General features: G+C 53.6%; 2 protein-coding genes across 3 annotated transcripts in view; one reads left to right on the top strand and one right to left on the bottom strand.

The window, feature by feature from the left end:
- SARM1 (sterile alpha and TIR motif containing 1) overlaps positions 1-12,710 on the bottom strand; it is a 24,672-nt gene extending 11,962 nt beyond the window's left edge. For both annotated transcript variants that reach the window (XM_017542022.2, XM_037743283.1), the window contains exons 1-5: positions 11,855-12,710; positions 4,403-5,021; positions 1,622-1,834; positions 1,262-1,353; positions 917-1,152 (exon numbers count right to left, since the gene is read on the bottom strand). In XM_017542022.2, coding sequence (XP_017397511.1) covers positions 917-1,152; positions 1,262-1,353; positions 1,622-1,834; positions 4,403-5,021; positions 11,855-12,324 — 1,630 coding nt within the window. In that variant the 5' untranslated portion in view covers positions 12,325-12,710. The remainder of the gene's footprint in view (positions 1-916; positions 1,153-1,261; positions 1,354-1,621; positions 1,835-4,402; positions 5,022-11,854) is intronic.
- Positions 12,711-13,462: 752 nt separating this feature from the next.
- VTN (vitronectin) lies at positions 13,463-16,939 on the top strand. The gene is made up of 8 exons (XM_017542025.2): positions 13,463-14,161; positions 14,255-14,371; positions 14,449-14,739; positions 14,819-14,958; positions 15,203-15,359; positions 15,558-15,710; positions 16,166-16,504; positions 16,742-16,939. Exons 1-8 carry the CDS (start codon positions 14,098-14,100, stop codon positions 16,852-16,854), a joined length of 1,374 nt encoding a protein of 457 aa, XP_017397514.1. The 5' UTR covers positions 13,463-14,097; the 3' UTR covers positions 16,855-16,939.
- Positions 16,940-17,173: the final 234 nt, after the last annotated feature.

The raw sequence follows: 17,173 nt of genomic DNA, 5'->3' as shown, positions 1-17,173 counted from the left end.
AAAAAAAAAAAAAAAAAAAAAAAAAAACTTAATAGAGTCCCTGGTAATTGACAATAAAGATTAGCTAAGTAGTAAATTAGTAAGTTAATATAAATTAGTATATAAGGAGGGTGGCTAGAGCCCTAGAATTAAGTCTAAACCACCTCTAGACCCAAATTTTGTAAGCTGTTGGCCAATAGGGTAACACACGTGCACACACTCTTCCCACCTATATATCCCACTATACTTCCAACAGCTGCCGCCTCTGCCTGGGCTGCCCTTCCTGTTGCCACCCTCCCGGCCAGTGCATCTCTCAAGACTTGGTCAGGCATACTGTCCTCTCTGAAATCTAGACCTGGGTGGATAGGGTGGGCTGGGCTTCCTCTGTGCTCCCACTGGAGACCTGGGCACGCTTCCTGCCGGGGCCACCTGCCTATTTAATACCTCCCTCCCTCCACCGCCTACCCACCTCAGAGACTGAGTTTTGCTCTTGCTGCCCAGGCTGGAGTGCAATGGCTAAGTCTCAGCTCACCACAACCTCCGCCTTCTGGGTTCAAGTGATTTTCCTGCTTCAGCCTCCTGAATAGCTGATATTATAGGCATGCGCCACCATGCCCAGCTAATTTTGTATTTTCAGTAGAGACTGAGTTTCTCCATGTTGGTCAGGCTGGTCTCGAACTCCCGACCTCAAGTGATCCGCCCACCTCGGCCTCCCAAAGTGTTGGGATTACAGGCGAGTGCCACTGCGCCAGGCTAGACTGGGAACTTCTTGAGGAAAAGTGCAACATATTCATCTTTATATCCTCAGAGCCCAGTCTGACCCATGTTTGTGCTCAATCAATCCACAGTGAGGCTGGGAGGCTCCACCCCGTGTCTCCCCTCACCCTTCCAAGGCCGCGGCTGGAGCCGGGGCTGGGTCCCGTGTGGGCGGGCTGACCTCTGGCAGCCGTGAGGATGCGGGCGCGGTGCACGCCCAGGCGGATGCCGCAGTCCTCCAGCAACTGCTGCTCGGACACACGGTGCAGCAGGGAGCGGTCCAGGCCGCAGCTGACCAGGCCGTAGGTGTACTGGCGGAAGCGCGGGTCCAGGCCGCCCAGCCAGTCCGCCAGGTTGCTGCGGTCGCACGTAGCATAGTTGGCGAAGGTCTTGAGCTCCGTGAGCTCCCTGAAGAACCTGCACCCCATGGAGGAGAAGACGCTGAGGTCCGGACTCCCACAGGCTGCGGGCGGAGGGGACGGTTATTTAAACCCGGCTGGGGTCGGGTGGGCAGGAGGCTCCGTACCTCTTGCGGGTGATGCCGGATTTCATGCCCAGGTCGGTCTGGAGTTCCTCCTCTGTGAGCCGCAGAAGCAGGTCGCCGTCCACTTGCTGCTCCTGGGGGAGGAGGCAGGTGTCAGGAAGGGCTCCGCTTTTCCGCCCCTGGACCTCGAGCCCAAGAGGTAACGGAAGGAACTGGAGATGGTGCGGAGGAGGTGGATGGGACCGAGATTAGAGCCGAGTGACCCCGAGGGTGGCTGCATATAGGCTCTCCACCCACAAAAGCCACCCCGGCGCCGCGGGAGTGCGAGGCCGGGAGGGGACGCAGTCCCTGTGCCCAGGGTACCCGCTCTGACTTGGGGGAGGTGGCCCCCAGCGGCTCTACCCGGAAACTCTCGCAGTACTGGGAGAAGCCGATCTGCTGCAGCCACGTCTGGACCTCGGCCTCCTTCCAGCTGGGCACGCAGGGCAGGATGGGCCGCGGCACCTCCTCGCCCAGCAGGCGCAGCGCGCGCTTGGCCAGCGCCGACTTAGTGCCATTGGTAGAGTAGGAAACTAGGCGTTTCAGGCTCTGGACGGCGCCGATTTCGCTGAACACCTGGGGAGGGAGTGGGGCGAGGACTCTAGGCTCCACCAGCTCTCCACCTGCCCCCATACGTTCCCAGTCCCCCTCCTTGTCTCTTCTCACCACCCAAAGTCCCACCAACTGCCCTGACCCCGCCTTCAGCCACTAAGTCAGGGGTCCTGCGGATTCTCCCTCCTGAAATTCTCTGATTTCTTGAGCAGGTCCTGACTCAGGATGGGCTGAAGGCGGAGGAGGGGCATATCCCTCCTTCATATCCCTTCTACAGCATCCACCGGCCCTGGAATAAAAGTTGAGCTCTCAGCATGGCCGCCAGGCAGGGCACAGTGCAGTTGCCCACCACTCCCAGTTCACATAGCCTTCCACCAGCCCACACTTCGCACACCCACACGCATACACATACACACACCCCAAGGCTTTCACACCTCTGGGTCTTGGCCCATGATGTTTCTAAACCATTCGTTCTTCCAGCCTGCTGGTAGGAATCCTACTAATCCATGGAAATCCTACTCATCCATTGGAATCCAAATTGATTAGCGCCTCCCCCATGCAGCCTGCTTTGATTCCCCCATATCCTGGCCCACACCTCCAATTGGGATTTATGCCACACTCTGAATGCCACTGTCCCTAGTTAACGATGCAACTTCCACTGGAGCATAAGCTGAGGACATATCTCAGTCACTACTGGAGCCCTGTATCTGGCACGATGAAGGACAGAGTGGGACTCAAGATGTCTTTGTTGAACTGGACTCACTTGGCCTCAATGGGAAAGGGGTGACACGCTGGTGATCATGGTTGCTGCCCAGATCCAATCCTTGGGGTTCTCACTCCCTACTTTCTTTGAGTCCCTTCTCCCAAAGCAGGATGACCTGACTTATAGAGCAAGTCCTCCTTGGCCCAACTTTGGAGTGCAGAGAGAGAAATCAGAAGTTTCTAGAACACTGGACCCCGTGACCCCCAAATACCCCCTAACATAGCAGTATCCTTTCTCTTTTTCTTTTTTGAGACAGAGTCTCACTCTGTAGCCCAGGCTGGAGTGCAGTGGTGCGATTCCGGCTCACTACAACCTCCACCTCCCAGGTTCACATGATTTTCCTGCCTCAGCCTCCCGAGTAGCTGGGATTACAGGTGCCCACCACTATGCTTGGCTAATTTTTGTATTTTTAGTAGAGACAGAGTTTAACCATGCTGTCCAGGCTGGTCTTGAACTCCTGACCTCAAGTAATCCACCTGTCTCAGTCTCCCAAAGTGCTGGGATTACAGGCATAAACCACCTCGACCAGCCAGCAGTCTCCTTTTGATCTACAGGGACACACAGGATAGGTGGCAATCATCTGTGAGATACAATCCTTTGAGCACCCCCAGATGACAGCTGAGGTACAGACAGGGTGGGTCACGGGTATTCACCACATTCCTGTGCACCAGGTGTCACCAACCTCCAAGACTCCACAGAAGAATGAAAGAAGAGAGTGACATTGTAGGGAGAATCTTCAACCTGTAATATTAAAAAAAAAAAAAAAAAAAAAGCCCAGCTGGGCAATGTGGTGTGTAATTGTAGTGCCAGCTACTTGGGAGGCTGAGGCAGAGAGGATCGCTTGGAGCCTGGGAGTTTGATGCCAGCCTGGGCAATATAACAGAACTCTGTTTCCAAAAAGAACAATCCAAAAACTTTTGGTGCTAAAGCTATCATTCCCACATCCAGGGTAAGGACAGCTGCTGTGGTCCAATTCACTGAATTTTCCAGAGGATAAAAATGAGGTCCAAATAGAGGCCCAGAGAGGGGAAGCCAGGTGCTCAAGCTAACACAGCAAGTTAAAGCAGTGGGCAAAGGTCACTGGTGGATTAGACCCTGGACATGAGGACCCCTTGGGACTCTGGTGGGGGTTATCTGGCTGACACACTGATGTTCTGTCCCAAGCCTCAGGCCTCTGTCTCCAGCAGCCATCTTCCCAGACTCCAGACTCCAAAGGCTAAACTACCGACTGAAGCTCTCCAGCGGGGCATCTCCCCATATGTCCAGCAGAACTCACTTTCTTCCCCTCCCCCACCTCCACCTGTCGCTCACCCAGTTCACCTTATTCATTGCCTATGTTCATGGCCAGAAGCCATCCTCAGCTCCTCTCTCTCCTTCTCCCAGACACCACGTGCTAACTACATCTCTTAAACATCTCTTGAATCTGCTCTCTGCCACTGCTGACATTCCAGTCTTCACCATCTTAATTCTCCCCCTCCCCCCAACGCCCACTCCTGGAGGTCATAGTCTTTTATTGGGTGGCCTTGCTTCCAACCTCACCCTTGCCAAGCTCCTTTCCACACGGCAGCTAGGATGATCTTTGTAAAACACAAGTGTCCCCTGCTTAAAAACCTCTCAGTGTCTTCCTCTTGCTCCCAAAACCAAACCAAGTCCAAACTCGGCCTGAAGGATTTGCCTTCAAGGCCAAAATGACTGGCCCCCTCCTTCTTTGGCTTGCTTCACATAATTCTGATGTGTATTTCAACTCCTGGTTAAATGTGACTTCCTCTGGGAAAACTTCCCAGAGGCTCTCTAACCCCTGATCCACCCAATCCCAAACCTGCACCCACCTTGGTCTTGCCTTGCAGGCTCTTGATGGCAGCCTCGGCGCAGAGGTAGAAAGCCCCGATGCACTGCGCCTCCAAGCGGGAAGAGTCGAGCAGCGGCACAAGGCGCTGCAGGTCGTCAGGCCCGCGGCCCTGGCTTGTGTCGCTGGCGTCCACCAGACAGCGGGCGAAACGGCCAGGGTCCAGCGAGGCCACAAGCGGCTCCACGAGCGCCAGCGTGCCCGAGCGTTCTACCTCGCGCTCCACCTCCTTGTTAGTCGCCAACACCGTTACCGCGAGGCAGGCGTGCAGCCGAAGCAGCTCGTCCTCCTTGGAGAAGGCGAGCGGGAAGAGCCACTCGGCTGCGCGCTTCTCCACCATGCGTCGCTGCACCGCCTGGCCCCCGTGCAGCGCGCAGTTGCCCAGTGCCAGCGCGCAGTGGCGCAGCAGCGCCGGGTCTGTGCGGCGGCACCAGTACAGCACCGCGTCCAGGCCGCCCGCCGCCACCAGCCTCTGGCATGTCTCCTCTGAGTGCTTGAACATGTGCTCCAAGATGCCTGCCACGCTCCGCGCCAGCTCCACGGGTTCACGCTCCTTCGCCAGATTCAGGATCACGCCCAGCCCGATGCGCGCCACGCGGTCCCTGCCCAGAGAGAGTGAAATGGGGCGGTGGAACTGCCGCACCCTGGGGAGCTTGGCTTGCCCGTTTGGGGCCTGGTCACTGACCCACTCTGGGCCTCACCGGCCTCATATAGGGGAGAGCATTCCCCTCCCTGCTCCCCGCCCTCACCTCCTCCCTGCTCCCCGCCTTCACCTCCTTCTCTGGGAGGACCTCACTTGTGGGATTCTAAGGGTGCTCTGTCCTGGCCACAGCCATTCTCCCCCTCCCTTCTTCCCTAGAGAGGCAGTATGTGTGGTGACTAAGAGCCTCAGCTCAGGAGCAGATTCCCCGGGTCCTGGTTCCTTCTCAGCCCGTTTTCTAACTGGGATAAAGGAGACCAAACTTTGGGCAGCTTCTTTTATCTCTCTACCTTGGTTTCCTTATCTCATACATAGAGAATAGGAATACCTGCCTCATAGGACTATTTTCAGGACTAATGAGATAAGCCATATAGAGTGCCTGGCATGTGGTAAAAACAAACATTAACTTGTCGTTATTTGAAGTGTCACTTGAAGCACACCACTCTTAGCCTTGCGTTTCCCTCACTCCATGGCCCATGACTGCAGCACATCTATTTATTCATTCAGGAAATGTTTCCTGAGGACCTCACGTGTGCCAGGCACTGCACTGGGGGCTGAGGTTTAACTAAGACTGGCCGGAGCTTATCCTCAGGGCAATGAAGGAAGACATAGACAGAAAACAATGAGTGAACCAGATCGTCGTGATAGGGTCTTGGCGCTAGCAAAACAGGATGATGTAATGGAGTGTGCCTGGAGGAGGGGTGTGTGTGAAGAGGTGACATCTGAGAGCTTAATGTGGAGAAACCCCTGCATGCAAATATCTGGGAAGAGCTTAACAGGCAGAGAGAGGAGCAAGGATGAAGGCCTTAGGGCGGAGATGCTGGCATGTTTGAGGAATAGAAAGAATGTCAGAGGTATTGCAATGTCCAAAACCAACAAGGGAAAATATAAAACCAGGTTGGGCAAGGTGGCTCATGCCTGTAATCCTAGCACTAACCTTAACTAATGAGATAAGCCATATAGAGTGCTTGGCGCGATGCCTGGCACACGGAGGCCAGCCTGGACAACAAAGCAAGATCCTGTGTCTACCAAAAAAAAAAAGAGAGAGAGAGAAAATTCCGAAAGAAAAGGAAAAAAAAAATCAATGAGGGGTTTATATGTAGGATATATCAGCAAAGATTCACATCAACAAGAAAAAGGTGGTAAATTCAAAAGAAAATGGGTAGGCCGGGCGCGGTGGCTCAAGCCTGTAATCCCAGCACTGTGGGAGGCCGAGGCGGGTGGATCACGAGATCAAGAGATCGAGACCATCCTGGTCAACATGGTGAAACCCCGTCTCTACTAAAAATACAAAAAATTAGCTGGGCATGGTGGCGCGTGCCTGTAATCCCAGCGACTCAGGAGGCTGGGGCAGGAGAATTGCCTGAACCCGGGAGGCGGAGGTTGCGGTGAGCCGAGATCGCGCCATTGCACTCCAGCCTGGGTAACAAGAGCGAAACTCCGTCTCAAAAAAAAAAAAAAAAATGAAAATGGGTAAAGGACATAAACAGGCAATTGAGGCTGGGCATGGTGGCTCACACCTGTAATCCCAGCACTTTGGGAGGCTGAGGCGGGCAGATCATAAGATCAGGAGTTCGAGACCAGCCTGGCTAATATGGTGAAACCCCGTCTCTATTAAAAATACAAAAGAATTAGCCGAGCATGGTGGCACATGCTTGTAATACTAGCTGCTCAGGAGGCTGAGGCAGGAGAATTGCTTGAACCCAGGAGGTGCAGGTTGCAGTGAGCCGAGATCACACTACTGCACTCTAGCCTGGGTGACAGAGTGAGACTCCATCTCAAAACAAACAAACAAACGAACAAACAAAAAGCCCCAGGCAATTGACAAAAGAGGAAATACAAATTTGAACAAACAGATAAAGAGATGCTCTAACTCTTTAGAAATCAGAGAAATGAAAATTAAAACAATGGCTATCACTACCTGAAACGTTCTTCAACAAAATCGTCTTCATGGTTCATCATTCCAGCGTCTGCTCCAGTGCTACCTCCTTCGAATCATCCAATCTAAAGGCGTTTCCCCATCGCTTTCTAACTCATTACTCTACTTGATTGTCTTCAGAGCATTTAATATCTGATATTGTATTAATAGTCTCTACTTGTTTGTTAGTTCCATAGAGCAGAAACCTTATCTGTCGTTTTCTTTCTTAAAATGATCTAAATGGAGAAAATTACCCTTCCCTAGAGTTTCTTCACCTAAATCATTTTATTTTATTTCAAAGGTCATTCCCACTCTCCTTTGTCCCTAACCACTCTCCACACACATACCCTGAATAAAAGGTTCACTGGCAAAAAGCAAACAAATGGAAAACCAGCTACCACTTTATGCCTGTTAGATGGGCAAAATTAGAAGCTGAGCAATACAGGCAACCTCTCCCAAAGAGATTGTCATATAGAGAGACAAAAGCACATGGGTGTTCACTGCAGTGTCATCTGTGGTGCCAGGAAGTTGGAGACAATCAGTATCAAGCCTGGGGAGAGTCAGGTAACATGGGCAAGTGCCCCTTCTGGAGGATTTCGGGGGAGGTAGAAGTGACTGAGCGGGTGGTAACACAGCAACACGAAACTGGACAATATAGCCAGGGCAACGTAGCAAAACCTCCATCTCTACAAAGTCAAAAACTTAGCCAAGTATGGTGGCACAGGCCTGTAGCTACCCAGGAGGCTGAGGCAGGATGAGAGTTGGAGCCCAGTAGGTTGAGGCTACAGTGAGTCGTGATTGGGCCACTGCACTCCAGCCTGCGCATCAGAGCAAAGACCCTGTTTCAAAAAAAACCAAAACCCCAAAACCAAAACAAACCAACAAAACTCAACACTGAGTGGGAAAAAGTAAACAGAATGTGCCATGTGACACAGCACCATTTGTATACATTAAAAATACATGCACACAAAACCCAGAATAAAGATTTAAAGATTTTAGCAGAACACAGATAGAAAGATACACATTAGATATGTTGAATGGTTCCCTATGGAGTTAGGGTAAAAGAATAATGGGAGCATTAGTCAGGAGGAGAGGGGGAGGCGGCATTTCAGGCACAGATGCATGCAAAGACTTGGAGGTGTTGGAGAGCTGGTGCACTTGAGGAGCTGCCCACACTTGCATGGCTGAGGCAGAAGATTCAAAGGGAGAGTTTGAAAAGCAATCGGATCTAGGGGCCTTTTGAGCCATCTCAAGGCATTTGTACTTTATCTTGATGTCAAAGGGAAGCCACTGAAAACTTTCAGGGAGGGGAGTGATCTGGTCATGTTTGGGTTTTAGAAACTTCACTCTGGCTGTAGTGGGGAGGACAGATCCAACAGAGAGAACATGGAGGCCAGCTGAGCAGGTGGGAGAGTCACTATATCCTGGTAGAGGTTCAGGCTTCCTGCCTTACTGACCTCCGCAAATGATGTCCTCCATAGATAGCCAGGAGCTCATGCTTGTAATCCCAGCACTTTGGGCAGCTGAGGTAGGTGGATCACTTGAGGTCAGGAGTTCCAGTCCAGCCTGGCCAACATGGCAAAACCTTGTCTCTACTAAAAATACAAAAATTAGCCAGGTATAGTGGTGTGTGCTTGTAATCCCAGCTACTTGAGACGTTGAGGCAGCAGAATCATTTGAACCCAGGCAGCAGAGGTTGCAGTGAGCGGAGGTTGCACCACTGCACTCCAGCCTGCATGACATAGTGAGACGGCATCTCAAAAAAAAAAAAAAAAAAAAAAAAAGGCCGGGTGCAGTGGCTTGTAATCCCAGCACTTTGGGAGGCCGAGAGGGGTGGATCACGAGGTCAGGAGTTCGATATTAGTCTGGCCAGCACAGTGAAACCCCCTCTACTAAAAGTACAAAAATTAGCCGGGCATGGTGGCAGGTGCCTGTAATTCCAGCTACTTGGGAGGCTGAGGCAGGAGAATCGCTTGAACTTGGGAGGTGGAGGTTGCAGTGAGCCGAGATCATGCCACTGCACTCCAGCCTGGGCTACAGAGCTAGACTCGGTCTAAAAAAAAAAAAAAAAGATGTTCTCCACAGGTGACAAAGAGATGCCCAGCCAGCAACAGAGTCCTTGGCCAGCAGGCACCACAGTGACCACAGTACATGTGATTTTATGTCCACTGCCGAACCTAGCTGAGTCCCGAACATGCCTTAGGCTGGCACAGATTTCCTAAGTTGACCCCACAACTTCTCTGCAGCCCATCTTCAAAAAAACAGATGGGTCCTAATCACCCACAGAGGCAGTTGGAACGATAGCTATTTCCTACTCTTGTATATATTTTTTAAATTTGAGATGGGGTATCACTTTTGTCACCCAGGCTGGAGTGCAGTGGCGTGATCATAGATCGCTGCAGCCTTGACCTCCTAGGTTCAAGCAATCTTCCCAACTTAGCCAACTGAGTAGCTGGGACTATAGGTATATGCCACTATGTCTGGCTGATTTTTTTTTTTTTTTTTACTTTGTAGAAACAGGATTCCATTACCTTGCCCTGGATGGTCTCAAACTCCTGGGCTCAAGCTATCCTCCCACTTCAGTCTCTTAAAGCACTGGGATTATAGGTGTGACCCACCTCACCTGGCCCAGTTATTCCTTTTACCAATGAAAAAGCCAAAACTCAGAGAGGTTACATGGCATGCCCAGAGCCACACAGCTTCTGAGAGGCACAGCTGAGATCTGAACCCAGATCTGCCTGTCTCCAGAGTTCAAGATCCTTCATCTTCACTTTTTGCTTCCAGACATCAGTCTACATAAATTCTTAGAATATGAGAGCCAGGATGTGCTTAAGAAATATCTAATGTGGCCGGGTGCAGTGGCTCATGCCTGTAATTCCAGCACTTTGGGAGGCCGAGGTCAGGAGTTCAAGACCAGCCTGGCCAACATGGTGAAACCCTGTCTCTATTAAAAATACAAAAATTAACTGGGTGTGGTAGCAGGTGCCTGTAATCCCCACTACTTGGGAGGTTAAGACATGAGAATCACTTGAGCCAGGAGGCAGAGGTTGCAGTGAGCCAAGATCGTGCCACTGCACTCCAGCCTGGGCAACAGAGCAAGACTCAATCTAAAAAAAATTTTTGTATTTTTTTTTGAGACAGAGTCTTGCTCTGTTGCCCAGGTTGGGGTGCAATGGCACTATCTCGGCTCACTGCAACCTCCACCTCCCATGCCCGGCTAATTGTTGTATTTTTTAGTGGAGACGGGGTATCACTATGTTGGTCAGGCTAGTCTTGAACTACTGACCTCAGGTGATCCACCTACCTCGGCCTCCCATAGGTGTGAGCCACTGCGCCCAGCAGGTACCCTTCCTTTCTTTGGAAGGATTGTGATGCCAGCCTGGCACACTGTGCTCTGTCCTTGGTACTGAAGCAACCAGCGTGATGTTTCTTGGGACCAGGGACACTGGTTAGTGACTCTTCTCTCAGTAACTCTACACCAGGTGAGGATTTTCATTTTTAACTTTGAGATATAGCAGTACTATTTGCATATTGCACCCCTCCTCTCCTTGGGGTACTGGCTGTACTCACTCTCCAGGGATTCTAGTTAGAGATACCCAACTCTACATATCAAGCCTGCACAGCACACCCACCAGCTTTGACCCCACCACACCCAGTGAGCACATATTCTATTTGCTATCCCCTCCAAATTCATAGCCTATCTCCATCACCGCACCGGATATCAGATGGGAGGTTAATGGCTTGCCAAATAAGCAGAACCCTATCTTGGTCTCCCAAACTAAACTGCTTCATTCATGCATTTTTGACAGTTGTATCATTTCCACCAATCACAAGGTAATTTTTTTCTGTTTGAAAATGGCAAGGAAAACACCCCCAACCCACTCCCTTCACACTTGTGAGAGCTGCATGAGCTGAAAGTGACTCTTCCAAAAACTCTTCTAAGCTTGAGAAGCTTGAGACTTCAGCATGAGACTGGAGTGTGACAGCTTGGTCTGCTCTGGCATCAGAAGAGAGGGAAAGTGAATTCTTGGAGGTCTTCATATTCCAGGAGAGATCCCAAGAGACATGCAAGAATGGCAACCAGGCCTCTGTTTGACCCTCTTGCTGCATCTTGGTGCTAAGTGGGGCGGAGGAAGAGAACACACACGCTGCTCCGGTGTCCTTTTCCCCCATCCATGCCTCCCAGCAGAAAACTTTCTGTTCCCTATCAGCAGCCGCAGAATGAGATCATGTCTGGCCTGTTAGAAAAACCAGAATGAAGGATGGAGCAGAAGGTGGATTGGGGCAGCAAGAAGGGAGTAAGGCAGCCTCAGGCCAGTCCTCATTGCTGAGTGCTGGGGAGGAGGGAAAGGAGAAGTCTCCCTCCCTCTTTTCTGAGCATTGTGTTCCCTTCTCCCAGTGAGACGGGGATGGATGATGCGGAGGGAAGGTGTCAAAGAAGGGCACCCAAGCCGGTGGGCAGGAGAGCTGTGGGCTTGCAAGGGAGAGGGAGAATTCGCAGTAGGATGTCGTTGTCTCCATCCACAGAGCCAGGGACGGCCTCCTGTCCGCAACTGCATTCCTCACCCCACTAGCCCTGGGAGTAAATTTTGGCTGCACCATTAGTTCACTGTGACCCACTGGGCAAGTCACTAAACTTTCCCAAGCCTCAGTTTCCTCATTTGTAAAACAGACAGGCTGATCCCTAAGAGAGGTGTAGTGCAGGCAGGCAAGAGAGGTGAGGCAGGCAAAGGCACGGCGCGAGACACACGGGAGACCCAGGCGCTTGACCGTCCACACCACACGGCGCTTTCCCCACCCTGGCCCGGCGCGCTCACCGGTTCTCAGCCACCAGGATCTGCTCCAGCAGGCGTGCGGCCTGCACACGCGTCTCCAGCTCCGGCGCCTGCAGCAGCCGCAACAGCAGGTCGAGGCCGCCGTCCAGGCGGATGGCGTCACACAAACCCTGGGCCACCTCGCGGCCCACTGCTGGCAACAGCCAGGCCTCCTCCACCAGCTGGTAGACCTCGGCCAGGCCGGCGCCCACGGCCCGCGCGCCGCCCGCCTGCTTCAGCTCGGACAACGCCTGCTGCAGCTCCGGCAGCGCACGCTCCAGGGCGTCCTGCACCTCGGCGCCTGCCCCCGGCGACACTTCTCGGGGCCCGCGGCTGCCCGCAGCCCACCAAGGGCCGGCGCTACCGCTTCTATCCGGCCCTGGCACTGCCAGCCGATCGGGGCCCGGCCGTGGGCCCGACATGGCGAAGAGGCGACACAGCTTGTAGGCGGAGAGAAGCAACGTCAGGACCATGGGCGCGGGACTGCAGGGGACATCCCCGGCCTGGAGGCTGGGGGCGCTCGGAGAAACCCCGGCTTTGAGAAAAGAGAAACCTCAGAGGGTTCGGGAGAAGAAGATGGAGGGGGAGGAATGGAGAGAAGGGTACCAAGCAAGGGCGCCGGCCAGAAGTTTAGGGGAGGAGTGAGGGCGGGGTCGGGGGCGCAGCGGTTAGCAAAGGTGATGCGCGCCCAGATGCAGGAAGTGGACGAAAGAAGAGAGCAAGGAGGCGAGGGATGGCTCCGGACGCCGGAGGGTAGAGGAGGCGGCAGCTGGAACAAAGTGTGGCCCCGGGAGGAGCTCCTCTGGGGCTGGGAGATGCTCGGCAGCAGCCACGCCCCAGAGTCGCCCGGGTCCCGGGAGCCGACGCCCCGCCTCTGGATCCCCCGGGGCTCCTCCCACTGCCTGGGCAGCCCCACCCCCAAAGCCGCCCCAGCCACGCCCACGCCCCGGCTAGCCTCCCCCAGCCCCTGAGTAGCAGCCGCCTCTCTCTGCGCTGGACTTGGACTAAGGGAGTGGAGACTGAGAGGACGGTCTCAGTTCTCCCCCCGCCCCCGGTGACACCGGTACTTGGGAGCAACTCCGCTGCGTGCCCCCCTCCCTACTAAGTGGTTAAAGCAATCATCATAAATCTTAAGACCCTTTTATGCCTGTTTCTCAGTGAAACCTCACAACATGCCTATCAGGTGGGGATTGGTGTCCATTCCACAGATGACGCGACTGAAGCCCATGGGGAAGAGATTGGCCAAAATCACAGGTCCCTCTGATTACAGAACAGAAAACGTCAGCTAAAATCTTAGGATCACTTTCTTCAGGTGATGGGAGGGCTTCAGATGTTCTGTGGATGCCTTAAACTGGGCACGAAGTTAGGTGTTTTGTGCCAGTGGGCACTTTCCAAGTCGAGGGATCATATTTCTCTTGAGAGCTTAAAAGTGTGCTGAACAAGCCCACTCTTTACAGATGGGGAGACTGAGGCTGGGGACAGGGAGTGGCCTGCTCAGAATAAGTGAAAAGACTCAGAAATCAGATCCAGTCCAGAGGGTTGATATTTACCCAAATTTCCAGCCTGGGGAGATTGATGCACCCAAGAGAAGAATCCAGAAATAAAACTTTGTTCTTTTATGCTAAAAAAGAAAATTCCCCAGAGTGCTTACAATCTCTCTTCCCACTTCCTTTTTCTGCCCTAAATAAACAATAGCAAATGAACACCCAACCAGGGTTGTGTCTGATCAAACAATCATGGATCGGTAGCCATTTTTGGAGAAGGAATTTGTGGCTGCTCCAGCTACTGGGCATTTTGTCTGTTCTAGTTCATGTAGTCTCCCAACACCCCATGAGGCAAGGCTTTGTTAGTCCCATTTTACTGAAAATGAACTAAGACTCAGAGAGATAAAGCTGTTGCCCAGTGAGCCTTCTTTACACCCTCCAGACCCACTGTGCTAATTCCCTCTTCTGATGACCTAACGATTCTGAGCTTGGCAAAGGTCTTATCTCCCAGCTTTCCCAGACCCAGTGTTCCAGGAATGTGACCCTTTGCTGCAGCAGCTGCTGGAGGAGGGCAGAGGGGGATGGGCTGGAGGTTGAGCAAACAGAGAGGCAGAAAAGGCATTTCCTCTTCACCAGTCCCCTCCCTCCCTGTCTCTGCCTCTCCCTCCCTTCCTCAGGCATCAGAGCGGAGTCCTCAAGGAGAGCAGAGTCCTCAGGGAGATCAGAGCCCAGCTCGCCAGCCACTGAGCTAGAAGCCCTGTCATGGCAACCCTGAGACCCCTTCTCATGCTGGCCCTGCTGGCATGGGTTGCTCTGGCTGACCAAGGTACAGGAGGGTGTTGGTGGTTGTCTGGATCTATGTAGGGTGGGCGAGGGTGGCCCGGGCTTGGCGGCACCAACTGATACCCCTTCCTTATAGACTCCTGCAAGCACCGCTGCACTGAGGGCTTCAACCCCGACAAGAAGTGTCAGTGTGATGAGCTCTGCTCTTACTACCAGAGCTGCTGCACGGACTATATGACTGAGTGCAAGAAAGGTGTGTTCAGAGCCCAGGTGGGTAGGCTGGGGTCCTCCCTGCAGCTGGAGACTCACTACCCTCCACTCTCTCTGCAGTGACTCGTGGGGATGTGTTCGTCATGCCGGAGGATGAGTACGGGGTCAGTGACTATGACGAGGAGAACAAAAACACCACCACCGTGCACCCACAGCCCGGGGAGCCCTCCATGACCCATGACCTCCAGGCCCAGCCTGAAGGGAATACTGAGCAGCCACATGTTATGACCTCAAGCTCTGATACCCTTGATCAAGGGGCCTCTGAGACCCTAGCAGAGGAGGAGCTGTGCAGCGGGAAGCCCTTCGATGCCTTCACTGACCTCAAAAACGGTTCCATCTTTGCCTTCCGAGGTGATTCCAGGGGCAGGTCTTGGGCATGGGGGTCTGCCCCACAAGCATCCCCACTCTCACACCACCTCCTCCACTCTAGGGCAGTACTGCTATGAACTGGATGAAAAGGCAGTGAGGCCTGGATACCCCAAACTCATCCGAGATGTCTGGGGCATCGAGGGCCCCATCGATGCCGCCTTCACCCGCATCAACTGTCAGGGGAAGACCTACCTCTTCAAGGTGCCAGGGGCTGTGGGTCAGGGTAGAAAGCATGTAGGGAGGGTTTGAGAGCTATTGTTCCCAGGGACAGGGTAGATAGGAAGGCCAGACCTAGGCCCTGCAGGACCTTGTGGAGGCTCTGTGAGCACAGGGCAGTCCCAAGACTCCAGGTCCTGGGCAGTGAACCTGAAGCTGGGAATGGCTGCTTTAGGGCAAGAGACTCTGCCTTCCCTCCATACCTCCTTTCACCTTCTCTACCTCTTAGGGTAGTCAGTACTGGCGCTTTGAGGATGGTGTCCTGGACCCTGGTTACCCCCAAAATATCTCTGACGGCTTTGATGGCATTCCGGACAACGTGGATGCAGCCTTGGCCCTCCCTGCCCATAGCTACAGTGGACGGGAACAGGTCTACTTCTTCAAAGGTACTCAGGGGGCGGGTGGGAGTCTGGGCAGGTTTGGGAGCAGTCTCAGATTCCTTTCAAACTTCACTGGGGACAGGCCTCAGCGTGTGCCCAACCCCTACCCCACCTCATGTTGGGAGCTCCTAACTTCAACAGCCTCTGGGATCTCCAGTCATGTTCTGGCCCAGCCCTCCTAATGCCCACCACCCCGCTCCTCAGGGAAACAGTACTGGGAGTACCAGTTCCAGCACCAGCCCAGTCGGGAGGAATGTGAAGGCAGTTCCCTGTCAGCAGTGTTTGAGCAGTTTGCCATGATGCAGCGGGACAGCTGGGAGGACATCTTCGAGCTTCTCTTCTGGGGCAGAAGCTCTGGTATGGAGAGAGGGCAAGTCTTGCTTCTCCTTCAAAAGGGCTGGAACCCGTGGGTAGCGGTAGAGCCAGGCTGACTGGAGGGGGCTGTTTGTGGAGCTATCGATCAAAGGCTATTTGCTCAGGCTAGACTTTGCTTCTGTTGACCTTTTGGGGGACGCTCAGCTCCACCTGGACCCCACACCTTGGACTTTGCCTAGCACAGCTGGGGGCACAGCCAGCAGAGGGAGGGGCTATGGCTGAGGAGTTTAGGGGGCCTAGGGTCGAGACACCATGGAGGGAGTGCAGGGGGAAGGGCATTGGACAGAGAATCAAAGGCTCTGCCATTAGCTGCTGGGCTCTGCCATTAGCTGCTGTGTGTCTTTGGGCAAGGTGCAGCAGATGAACTCTAATGGCCCTGCTGGAGGGGGCAAGACTCAGACGTCCAAGACCTCTCATTCACCCCTTCCCTGCCACAGCTGGTACCAGACAACCCCGGTTCATTAGCCAGGAGTGGCACGGTGTGCCAGGACAAGTGGATGCAGCCATGGCTGGCCGCATCTACGTCTCAGGCATAGCACCCCGCCGCTCCTTGGCCAAGAAGCAAAAGTTTAACCATCGCAGCCGCAAAGGCTACTCTTCACGCCAAGGTCGCAGCCGTGGCCACAAGCAGAACTCCCGCCGGCCATCCCGAGCTACCTGGCTGTCCTTATTCTCCAGTGATGAAAGTGACTTGGGAATCAACTCTTATGATGGGATGGACTGGCTTGTGCCTGCCACCTGTGAACCCATCCAGAGTGTCTTCTTCTTCTCTGGAGGTAGGAGCCCCTGCCACCCCTGAAGCTGGTCTAGCTTGGGTCTTCCTTGCTGTCCCAGGTCCACAAGGGCTGAATACAGGCTGCAGGTAGTGATCACAGAAAGCCAGGCCAGAAGTCCTTAGCTGCATGGTGGATATTTACTTTTCCTTCTGGTAGAGACCCTAGACTTTCTTCTCAAAGAAAGAGTGGGCAGGACCTGGCTGGGCCTCACACGCCCTCTTCTTTCTTCTCTTCCAGACAAGTACTATCGAGTCAACCTTCGCACACGGCGAGTGGACACTGTGGACCCTCCCTACCCACGCTCCATCGCTCAGTACTGGCTGGGCTGCCCAGCTCCTGGCCGTCTGTAGGAGTCAGAGCCCATATGGCTGGGCCCTCTGTAGCTCCCTCCTCTAATCTCCTTCCCCCAGCCCAATAAAGGTCCCTTAGCCATGAGTTTAAGACTACTGTCCTGACTGGGGTGGACACTTCCCTGCCTGGGTAAAGGAGAGGAGGCTGGGCTGTCAGAATGGGTTGGCGAGGGGGACAGAGAAGGGCCTCGCTGTGTCTAATCCATGTTTGGCTCGGTACCTGTGAACTGAAGTTTGGGGCTAGAGAGGGCCTCCTGAGAGCTACCCTTCCTCTTGAGTTAAGCAGCCCCCAGTAACCCACCAGCAGCTAAGCAGGCAC

The sequence above is a fragment of the Cebus imitator genome, unplaced genomic scaffold (assembly GCF_001604975.1).
Source record: "Cebus imitator isolate Cc_AM_T3 unplaced genomic scaffold, Cebus_imitator-1.0 Scaffold140, whole genome shotgun sequence".
NCBI lineage: Eukaryota > Metazoa > Chordata > Mammalia > Primates > Cebidae > Cebus > Cebus imitator.
Note: the sequence above shows the minus strand (reverse complement) of the source record. Positions and strands in the feature narration are given on the sequence as shown.

Excerpts from the sequence above, each read along its gene's own strand:
- VTN (XM_017542025.2), top strand. The coding sequence starts at position 14,098 with ATGGCAACCCTGAGACCCCTTCTCATGCTGGCCCTGCTGGCATGGGTT. Across the intron at positions 14,162-14,254 it reads GGTTGCTCTGGCTGACCAAG|ACTCCTGCAAGCACCGCTGC; the intron begins GTACAGGAGGGT and ends CCTTCCTTATAG. Across the intron at positions 14,740-14,818 it reads TTCCATCTTTGCCTTCCGAG|GGCAGTACTGCTATGAACTG; the intron begins GTGATTCCAGGG and ends CCTCCACTCTAG.